Consider the following 11,582-nt stretch of genomic DNA (forward strand, 5'->3'; position numbering starts at 1 on the left):
AAATTGTTAGTAGTATGAATTTTGCTGGTATTTGTTCTTAAAGAATGAAGGGACCGATTGTGATTTGTGAAACTTGTGAAAACTAGTGTTGAAGTAGTTTTCAGTTCTGCCGAGTTTCTAACGCTAGACGGCTCATTTTCACCAGAGTCAGTGTGAAAAAACCCATAAACGAAGCATTAGACGCCACCCCTGATACTGCCAGCTAATTTGCAGAGCACGTTGCCTACTCCAACATATATAACTCTCTCTCTCTCTCGAAACTGTTTAATTAGTAGGTACTTTTAATAAAACAAAATCCAAAAACTCCCCCACTAACTACAAAACAAACAACAATCTCTCTCTCTCCAAAAAAACCAAACTTTCTTTTCTCTCTCCAAAAACTTCCTCACACGCAAAAGAATCCAAACCAATTCGCCTTGTTTTTGATGGTGTGTGATTACTACAAGTTTTATTAAGCGTTATTATTTACTTCTGCCTTTTGAATATTGGTGTTTGTTCTTGCTGGTGTCTCCATTGATGGTTGTTCAGCTGCTGTCTACATACATACGATTCTGTCACTTGAAAAGAAGAAAGCTCTAGTCTTGTTATCACCATACTACTATTATTATTTTAATACAATTTTTTACTTTGTCTGTCTGTATCCCTGTGTGTATATACTCGGGGAGGCTTCTTTAGGAAATTAATGGGCATTCCTTGAATTGAATATCTTCAGTCATGGATCAGGAGACTGGCGTTTACCGAAACTACGCTAAGGTAAGATGGCTTCGTTTGGAAAATTTGTATTCGTTACCCATTTTTTGCAGCAACCCATCTCAGTTTTTAATGATAAAGTATTAAGTTTTGAAAGCAAATGTTGAATGATCAAAAAAAACCTTGCCTTTTTATTTAAAAGAGTGACATTGATTTCAGGATTCTAATTGGGTTGTTGGTTTTTTTTCTTGTTATGTTGTTTTAGAAGGAATCATGGAGAACAGTATTGACTTTGGCATACCAAAGCCTTGGAGTTGTCTATGGGGATTTAAGCACTTCTCCTTTATATGTTTACAAAAGCACATTTGAAGAAGATATTCAACACTCTGAGACAAATGAAGAAATCTATGGTGTTTTATCTTTTGTTTTCTGGACTCTCACTTTGGTGCCTTTGCTCAAATATGTGTTTATAGTGCTTAGAGCTGATGATAATGGTGAAGGAGGGACTTTTGCCTTGTATTCATTGCTCTGTCGACACGCCCGAGTCAACTTCCTGCCCAATTGCCAATTGGCAGATGAAGAATTAATTGAGTACAAGAAGGATAGTATTGGTGTGGCACCAAAATCAACATTTGGTTCTAGTTTGAAATCCACTTTGGAGAAGCATAGGGTGTTGCAAAGGTTCTTGCTTGTTCTTGCCCTGATTGGGACCTGTATGGTGATTGGTGACGGTATCCTCACACCAGCTATTTCAGGTAAGTTTGGGCCTTTTCCCCCTGATTTTTCCTGGTAATTGTGTCATGAACTGGATTGATTGATTGTTTAGGTTGTGCGTGCAGTTTTCTCTGCGGTGTCAGGGCTTGAGCTTTCGATGTCAAAAGAGCATCACAAATGTAAGATCCTTCCCCCTTACACTCTTAGTTTGGCTGCACTTAACTTCAGCTCCTAAATATCTTCTCGATGACAACCTGAAAAGACAAATCATGGTTAAATTGTAAAACCCTTGCTCCGGTATCTTAGCTTATAGGCAAAGTTTTCCAGTACTTTTTTTAGATAAATAGTCTATGATGCAAATCCCTGTTAATTGAGTTGCTGGATTTCAGCATAAAGTGAAATTATAGTTCCTTTTGATTGCTTCAATATTTCTCAAATTTTAGGATGGTTGTCTAGGCTTTTCCAAGTTTCCATTATTTCTCTGCTGGCCTTGGATTCTTCAACAACCTTATGATATGGCACATTATTTCGACAAACTCAATTATCTTTAGTTCCCAATCTTGGTCCATCATTAGCCATACCCCAAAACTAAGTACTGTGTTGTGGAACCCATGGTTTTACTTGTCACCTCAAGTTGGTTGGACTAATCAATCAACATGCTAAACTGGGGCACGTACAGTTGCATAGTCTGCTCAAACTAGTAGATTGAATTTCTTTAGAGATATTTCCACTTGCCTACACTGCTTTCAGTTGAAACTTTCAGTTTAGGTCAAACTACTGGCCCTCCTTGGGATATCGGATGTCTATGCATGTTTTACCTGTCAATATTCAGTTGTTTGGAGTGCAAACTTAGGTTTCCAGTTCCTTAAACTGTTGTTACTTTATAAGTTACAGTTCCATAAAGAAATGACCTACTTAATGATTCAAGTTTTCAAATAAGCCAACTTGTATGAAGCTTGTACAATTTGAACTCATTTGATGCTGGGACCCTGGTTTCAGGTTGATACTAAAACATGAACTCATGCTATTTGCAGTGTGGTTTTAGTTGCTGCAACTAATGTATATTAATTGTAGACTTTTCTTGGCCATAGTATATTAATTGCAGTTCAGATAAGCTATTACTATACTCCTATGACCATTAGCATGACTCATAATGCTGCTGCAGCTTTGGTCTCATGTGTTAAGTGAGATAAAGTTATAATTTCAAACTAAATTATGTTATCTTTGAAGTTGTCAGTGTTGATGCTTTTATTGGTAAAAGGGTGACCATCACTCTTTTCAAACTTAGCATAAAAACTTAGGGCCACATTGAAATGTTTTGGGAAGTTGGTCTTAGGAGAAGTTTTGACTATGATTACTAACTTAATTTTACTCTTATATGCTTGACTTCCATTTGAGTCATTCTTTATTTGATGCCATGAGTCGTTATACCATCTTCTTCTTTTGATATGTTATTCATCTAGCACTATACTGCCTCTTATAAAAGGTTCAACAATTTTTGCAGATGTAGAGGTTCCAGTCGCATGCATCATACTGATAGGCTTGTTCGCCCTTCAACATTATGGCACACACAGGGTTGGGTTTTTGTTTGCACCTGTGGTTCTAATATGGCTTCTTTGCATCAGTGCCATTGGGTTATATAATATCATTCACTGGAATCCTCATGTGTATCAAGCACTCTCTCCGTATTACATGTACAAATTTTTGAGGAAAACACAGAGAGGAGGTTGGATGTCCCTGGGCGGTATTTTATTGTGTATAACAGGTAAGCGTGTTTGACTGCGAGTGTATCAGATGATATAATTGTCTTTCTTCTGCCATTTAAAATAAAGAAGTTGATTGTTAAATTGGTTTACATTTTCAATTTTCAGGCTCAGAAGCTATGTTTGCTGATCTTGGACATTTTTCACAATTGTCAATAAAGGTATATATTTTTGAAAGCTTAATTCACAGTTGAGAATATCTTTTTTAAACTAAGTTGGTATGGTTAGAGTTGTGTTGGTGAGAAGAGCTGACAATTATGTCTGATGAAATTTTGAACAAATTTGTAGTTACAAGTTGTTTGAACTGCTGAATTATGATTTCAGTTGACAAAGCCATCTTAATTCCTTTTACTTTGTGATGTGGTTTTGACCATTCAAGAGAAAACCATATATCTTCTAGGAAACACATGCATGCATTTGTTAGCTTGCAACTGACCATTCTTTAGTGTAAATTACTATATTCTTAGTAATTGAGTGCTTTTTGGTAAAATTTTGGGCTTGGGAAACATTTACTGTCACACAAGAGAACTTCTTTTGACAGTTGCATGCATGCCCTCTCGTTTTCAGCATTGAATTTTGCTGTGAATAACAGCTTTTATCTGATGGGAATTCCCATTTCTGCAGATTGCTTTTACCTCTTTGGTTTATCCATCCTTGGTTCTTGCATACATGGGGCAAGCTGCCTATCTGTCTCGGCATCATATTATCGAAAGTGATTACCGAATTGGATTTTATGTATCTGTACCAGGTAGGTACCTTGAGTTGTACTCCTTGAAGACTCTAAGATTTGGATAATAGGTGAGTTTTCAGCTAACTGGAAGTATCCAAATGTTATTCTTCAGAGAAGTTAAGATGGCCAGTTCTGGTTATAGCCATACTTGCTGCAGTAGTGGGAAGCCAAGCTATCATAACTGGAACGTTCTCAATCATCAAGCAGTGCTCTGCTCTTGGCTGCTTCCCAAGAGTCAAAATAGTCCACACATCATCCAAAATCCATGGTCAGATCTACATTCCAGAGATTAACTGGCTCCTCATGATATTATGCTTGGCAGTTACTGTTGGCTTTAGAGACACAAAGCGCATGGGCAATGCATCAGGTATGATAATGCTCCCATATTAACTTGTATTGTTCTTACAACTCTTAGCAGAAATGTGTTCAATTGGTTGTATAATTTGGGTCTTGGGAGCATCTTGCATTTTAGTTTCATACTCTAGCCTGAACCGAGCTTTTATACATGTAAACTGATAAACATATGGTATTGTTATATTATGACTATCAAGTTGTAGACTGCATTTTGTAGGAGCTTGTTACTTCTAAGTATTGATTTTGGTTCAGATGAAAGAGAGATTTGATCACTATGAGGGATCAAGGGTTCGGATATATTACTTCATTTTACATTTTACATTAAAAAGGAATAGATTAATTATTTCCTTCTGTATGCATAATTGTGTTTTGGCTTGTGAATGATCCTGTTCAGGAAACTTCTCACACCTGTTTTTTGCTTGCCACTACTATTCCTTTTTATTTATCTATGAAACATATGCTGGAGGCGTATATGGTTCTCAGATAAGTAGTTATCTATTATTTCAGACTGCCAGGGTTAAAAGCCTAATCACTATCCAAACTCCACTAACCCCAAAAGTGCTAAGAAATTATAATAGTTGCGTGCATATATACTTGTGTTATGTAGACAGGATTTTCTCTATGTGCGGCTATATCTTTGGATTTGGCATCATGGCATTGTCTAGATAAGAAACTGAAAGAGAAAAAGAAAACTGATTCACTTCTACCTAATAGAGATAATTGAAATTTGCCTGAAAGTTTGGCTCAAAATAATTGGTGTTTGAGGCATATAAGAGTACAGAGTCAGTCGCTTGTTTCAGCACTTATTATTTTACTTCAAGAAACCTTGGTTCATAACTAATATCCGTCTTTCCTTGAAAAGATATTCTGAATCTCAATATGAAACAGAACTTGGATCCTCTTTTTGTCTGAGTTTCTACTAGTTGTTTTGACTCTTTTCTTTTTTCTTGTGGAACAGGTTTGGCTGTTATAACTGTTATGCTGGTTACAACTTGCCTAATGTCATTGGTAATTGTGTTATGCTGGCAAAAGAGTGTGTTCTTCGCAATAGGCTTTGTTTTCTTTTTTGGTACAATTGAAGCACTCTACTTTACTGCTTCCCTCATCAAGTTCCTTGAAGGGGCCTGGGTTCCAATTGCTCTTGCATTCATCTTCCTGATAATCATGTGTGTTTGGCACTATGGCACACTGAAAAAGTACGAGTTTGATGTTCAAAACAAGGTCTCCATCAACTGGTTACTTAGCTTGGGTCCTAGTCTAGGCATAGTACGGGTTCGTGGGATTGGACTTGTACACACAGAGCTTGTATCTGGAATCCCTGCAATCTTCTCCCACTTTGTCACTAATCTTCCAGCCTTCCACCAGGTCCTAGTCTTTCTTTGCATCAAATCTGTCCCAGTTCCTCATGTTAGACCTGAAGAGCGGTTTCTGGTGGGTCATATTGGCCCTAGGGAGTTCAGGCTCTATAGGTGCATTGTACGATATGGGTATCGTGATGTTCACAAAGATGACATGGAGTTTGAGAAAGATCTTGTTTGCAGCATAGCAGAGTTTATACGCTCAGGAAGTGTTGCACCTGCCAGTGATAATGAAGATGTGGTGAAGGATGATGATAAAATGACGGTGGTTGGAACATGTTCTAGCCATACAGAAGGGATTCAAATGAGTGAGGATGATGCAGACAACATAGAGGCTGCTGGACCATCAGAGTTGAAGGAGATACGGTCACCACCTGCGATTAAAGCTAGAAAAAGAGTAAGATTTATTGTACCGGAGAGCCCACAGATAGACTCTGGTGCAAGGGAAGAGCTGCAGGAACTTATGGAAGCTAGGGAAGCGGGGATAGCTTACATACTAGGGCACTCGTACGTTAGAGCGAAGCAAGGATCTAGCCTAATAAAGAAACTTGTAATTAACTTGGGGTATGAATTTTTGAGAAGAAACAGCCGTCCGCCCACCTATGCACTAAGCGTTCCTCATGTATCTACTTTGGAGGTGGGGATGATATACCATGTATAAACCTTTTTAATTTTTTGTTTTGTTTTGTTTTAAATGGGATAACCATGTTTAATTTTGGTCATATAGAAATGGTATAAATGTATCATGATGTACATGTTTACAATGCTGTGCAATAGATGAAAAGAGACATGGTTCCCTTTAATAGCAACAAATGGCAATGTTCTCTATCCATGTTGCACCCACTAGCTGGCATGGTAACCTTTCTACTTCTAATGTAGCAGGGTGCAAAATGTGCCCCTTCCTCCCTTTTCACACACAATTCTTCATTGAAGTTTCTTCATTTCGTACCAAAACATATATAAAATTCTGTTTAATCTAAACCCAAGCCTGGGATCGGGCTGGATGATAAGAATAACTGCGATAAATGGATTAGCACAGTCTTTGGGCCTACTCAATTAGCAGCTTTCCTTCAAACGAGCTATCTAATCACCAATCTCCCGCATTGAAAAACAAAAGACTGTTGTGAGATGTGAAATTTTCATTTTTAATTTAATAAAAATCAAATAAAAAATTTCCCTCCTTTTAGTTTGTTTAGCAAAGCATCTGTGTCCGAGATTCTGCATTTAGGAAAAGCATGGGTCTCAGAGGCAGAGGTTAGGAAGCCCTTTTTTTATCCTTTGTTTTCATGCATCTACTTTCCCAATTGTTCGTTTGGCGACTTAACATTCACAGAGTATCCAATTCTAATAATTTAATTCTACGTTTTGGGTTTTCAATTGAAACAATTGGACAGTCAATTGAGTTCTGGAAGAAGGCTATCGACGTTTCTGTTCGTAGGCGAGAGACTAAAAAAGAATCCCGATATTGGAAGATTCTCACCATCCAATTCATGAAAAAGGAGGATTTTCCATTGAAAACCATCTTCAAAATCAGGTTAAAGGCTTTTTCTCCTGGCTCTTTGATCCTCCCGTACCCTGAAAACATAAAAAAGAAGCAGCCTTTGGTATGGCTTCCTCTTCGTTCTGCCCCCTCCTCACAATGGAAGGAAAAAAGAAGCTTTTTTATTTGGGCAGCCTTCTTTTTTTGTTCTGGAGCCCATTTACATAGTTTAAGATTTATCTGGTGTATCGGATATAATATGTAATGGAGTCATATTGATTTTATATTATTCAGCCTCCTTTCTCTTTTTTCTTTTTTGATGGTGTTTACTATGCAGGAGGGTCTGGTTCTTCTGATTCAAGGCGTAAGTGAAATCCTTGTGAATTATGCTATTCTCACTCACAGACACAGCTTTTCTGCAATTTTTGCTTTTTCATTATACTACTATCATAGGAAGATGTAAAATGATGAGAAAAAAATTTGTGAAGGAGGATGGGAACTGAGAAGAAGTGGGGAAACTATCGCAAAGGACCTTGTCACTTTATTTCTTGCTGTTGTTGGAACTATAAATAGTGGAAACCTAACAGAGTCTATGATGATGTTTTGCTCAAATGATATGCCAGAATTTTCATCTTCTCTAATATGTTTAGAATTTTTGGGTTCTTCTATTTCTCTTGTATGAATAAAATGCTAGTATTTATTAGCCTCCTGTTCCTGTTAGATTTTCTTTTTTCCGTAGAAAGTAAGGAGAACTAAGTTGTAATTAGCATATAGCAGACTTATCAGAGAGAGCTTGAAAAGTTTTGTGGTATGGCATTTGATTGATAATGGGTGTTTTTGCTGTTTCGTAGTTTTATTTGGTTTAACATGCATATGATAATTAAGGTCACAGGGAATTGCTTTATGTTTACTAATATAAATTATGAATGCGAGCGAAGTTAAGCGTGTGTCGCATGTGAAAAATGTATATGATTTATTTAGTTTTCTTAAGTAAATGCTGTCTTCAATTTTTATGGATGAGTAGTGCGTATGATATATATGTCTTTAGTCATATTCTTCTAACGGTTTAGGTTATAAGACTTTTCTTTGTTGCCATATGAAGAGTAAAGCTTATGTAGCTTTAAGCAATACAGCCTGCCCTTTTGTCGAGCAAGTACTTTCAATTCAATTTTCTGTGTCTTTCTTTCACCAAAATTGTAACAATGCTTAGCATAATTATGCAAGAGGGATTCACACATCTTCTACTTCAGCTTGTCCTTGTCCTTCCAGCAGAGAATCGATTCCTTGTAATATATGGTATTTTTTTCTCACAAAGGGAAACCTCTGAGGTTTTTCTCTTCTCTTTCTTGGAACTGTAACAAAGATAGTCAATAGACATTTTATGAATTCAGACAAGGTATTTTGGTGGAGGGCGTGGGTGGGAAATCATGCTGTTGTTAATGTTCAGTATCAAGTATGTTTAGAAATGGAATTGTTATTGTTAATTATATCTAGAATCTTTAAACTGCTATCATTCTATGGCCCTCTATTAATGCTTGATTCAAAAGAAGAAGAAGAAGAAGAAGAAGCTGAAATAGCACCCGAGCATTTGGCCGATTGGTTGGTGCATGAACCCCCTCCTTAAAGAGTAGGGTTCAAATCCCCCTTCCCCCAATTATAAAAGAAAAAAAAAAGGAGCTGAAATAGGAAAAGAAGAAGAAGAAGAAGCAATATGTTCAGAAATAGAATTGTAAGGGCCTGTTTGGTTTGGGAAATATCCTCCATTTTACATGTTCACTTTTAGTTATAAATGATCAATGCAATAAAGTGAATAAATATTTTGTTGGCGATGAAAGGGCAAGTATTTTTTTTTCTTTGTTGTTGTGTTGCTACAGTTGCATTAGTCATACTTGTAACTTAGTCTTACTGTTTTTTTGTGCATTTTCTTTGACAGTTGAGTATAAGTCTTATTGGAGTGATTGGTGGTCAACTGAGTTGAAGGGACATTTCTGTGATGCATGGTTATTCATGTTTAAAGTGGTAAGTTTTTCTCAGTCAATTCAACTAAATATGTTCAATTATAGTTGGTATAGCAGAGAATTTAGGAAAACTGAAAAACCCAGTTTAATTCATTGATTTGAAGGCGAATTTCATGTTTGGCAGAAAGGTTGATCGAAGGGGTAAATGTGAGTGGTATGAAGAATAGGCAGGGTTAAAAATCTAATAGTTATGATCAATTTTATATTTATAAATTTTTTATGTGCAGAAGGTTCCATATATATGAATATTCTTCATGAAATTTTGCATGTCTTATAAATATGTATCTGTTTTATTAACTTATTTGTTTAATTCTGTTTCTTAAACTGAGTGAAAAGTATTACTTCCTTTAAATTTTACTAACAAAATGGAAAGGGAAGGAATGTTTTCCCAAGGAAGAAGAAGAAGAACAAGAACAAAAGAAGAGAAAGAAATCCTAGATCGATGGCATGAATTCATTTGTGTTAAGTTATTCTCTTTTTTAAAATGATTTTAGACCTAAAATGATGGTGTTTAGAATATCAAGGATTTTAGGCCTTGGTTAGTTGTTAACATTTACAAATGTATAAAACTATTTAAGCTAAGGTACTAGCTAATAGGTTCAAGAAGGCCTTGGTTAATCTCATGAAGAGGAAGCAGATAATTTCCACTTGCGGTTGCATGTTTAAGAACAGTGGTGAGTCAGTAGACTATGGTAATTATTTTATGACTTTGTGTGGTAAAGGCTAAAGGTTAGCTAAAATAGATTTTTAAAGGCTGTGCAGTCTTTTCTCCTCTCTCTCTTTCTCTCTCTCTCTCTCTCTCTCTCTCTTGCTCTCATATCAGTACTCTTTACATGAGTTGACATTGGTAGGCATAGTTTTTGTAGTAAATGATATTTGTTCTGCATTTATTTATGGTTTGTTGCTCTAGTTGTATCTAGGGTTGAACAGATGCCATAGTGTTTTCTCCATGTACACAAACCTTGCGTGCTTGTGATCAAAATTGCAGTCTGTGACCAAGAGAGGGAAAGAGGATTATGTATGCAAATCATATCGAGAAGACCTTAGAGAGATTTGTGGTAGCATAGTTGATTGACAACTTGATGCTGTGAAGATGGCAATCAGTTTTAAGAGTTTTGATATGTAAAGGCAAGCTAACTGTTTATGATGTTTGAATGGTTACTAATCTGAAAGTTTTTTTGTAAGTTATAGTAAGAAACAGAACAAATGGATCATATGCAAATGGTTTTTTTAAGTGATGCTATCTCCAGTTTAGTAATATGATGTTTTCTATTTGGCGCATTGCCATTCCCTTTCCGTTCATGAAGAATTCATCAATAACTTATCTTTGTCATCAAATTATTTATCTTTCCCTTCCACATATTTCGCCATTCATCTGGATCAAAAGTAGTAGTCAGTGATTTTCAATTAACAATCTATCTCTCTCTCTCTCTCTCTCTCTCTCTCTCTATATATATATATATATGGGTTTGTTGCGAGGAGAAGGTTTGAAATGGTGTAGTGCCAACATCTTTGCTTTTGATATAGTGCTATATTCTTTATAGTTGTTTGAATTGGAGGAGGCCTAAATGCCAGCCATGATTCAAGAAAACAAAAAGAAAGGAGAAAAAAAAAGGGTGATCTTGTTAATCTGTGGAAGGAAGTTAGTTGCAAACTTTTGTGATGAGGAAAGATAACTCACTAGTAATCTAGTCCCGCATTGTGTAATGGCAAGCTTCGAAGAAAATAACACAATAAAGTATGATGGAAATCAAGAAAGACAATGCATTTTAGTAACATGCACACATCTACACCCACCCAAAAAAGGGTTTATCAATTCGCTCTCTGTTAACAATTTTCTCTTCAATTTTAACGAGAGCATCTTCTCGTTGAGCCATTAAATGAAGAATGCATTTAGTGCTCATGAAACACCAAATCTGGACAGGGCTGTTGGAAAAGAGTTGAGAATGCCGAGTATGTATTGGGCTTTAGCCGATGATGTGTTGATTATATGTTCAACAAGATAATTCGATGATGACTCTCTGCCTTTCCTGCAAAGAAGAACAACTTGAAATTAAGGATTGACCACCTGATTCTATGCGGTGGATGGGGTGGCTTTGCGTGTGTCCAAGGAGAGCTTGAGGAGCTGTCAATGCTGCAACACCTTGACGGCTAACTCAGCATTCCTGCACCGATTAAAAGACAAGTTTTGAGAAAGGTGGCATATGTAAGCAAAGTTTCTACCCCAAGTATTGAACCAGGCATGGTTTCCATTCTAGGGGCCATCTGGTGGTTTAGTTTTCAAGGAAAGGCAGTCCGAGGATAGTTTTGATGCCAAGGATCTAATACAATTCATAACTAGTTTAGTTTCTTCACATAAGGTCATAGCATAAATGGCCATAAGCCAGAAATAAAAGTCCCGGTAATAATATAAAGATACAGTATCCAACTGCATTATCCGTTGAGAGAGAGCCAGCAAGAGATAGGCATGACCAA

The 11,582-nt window shown here is 36.6% G+C and overlaps 1 protein-coding gene and 1 long non-coding RNA gene across 2 annotated transcripts; both read left to right on the top strand.

Moving 5' to 3' along the window:
* LOC18609411 (potassium transporter 6) lies at positions 286 to 6,439 on the top strand. The gene is made up of 8 exons (XM_018116004.1): positions 286 to 753; positions 956 to 1,445; positions 1,530 to 1,583; positions 2,909 to 3,169; positions 3,276 to 3,328; positions 3,792 to 3,915; positions 4,010 to 4,264; positions 5,210 to 6,439. The coding sequence occupies exons 1-8, from the start codon at positions 715 to 717 to the stop codon at positions 6,268 to 6,270; spliced, it is 2,337 nt and encodes a 778-aa protein (XP_017971493.1). The 5' UTR covers positions 286 to 714; the 3' UTR covers positions 6,271 to 6,439.
* LOC18609412 lies at positions 6,870 to 10,345 on the top strand. The gene is made up of 3 exons (XR_001926746.1): positions 6,870 to 7,143; positions 7,427 to 8,818; positions 9,023 to 10,345. It is a non-coding gene; the product is annotated as an uncharacterized LOC18609412 (long non-coding RNA).

This window comes from Theobroma cacao, chromosome 2 (genome assembly GCF_000208745.1).
Source record: "Theobroma cacao cultivar B97-61/B2 chromosome 2, Criollo_cocoa_genome_V2, whole genome shotgun sequence".
Taxonomy (NCBI): domain Eukaryota; kingdom Viridiplantae; phylum Streptophyta; class Magnoliopsida; order Malvales; family Malvaceae; genus Theobroma; species Theobroma cacao.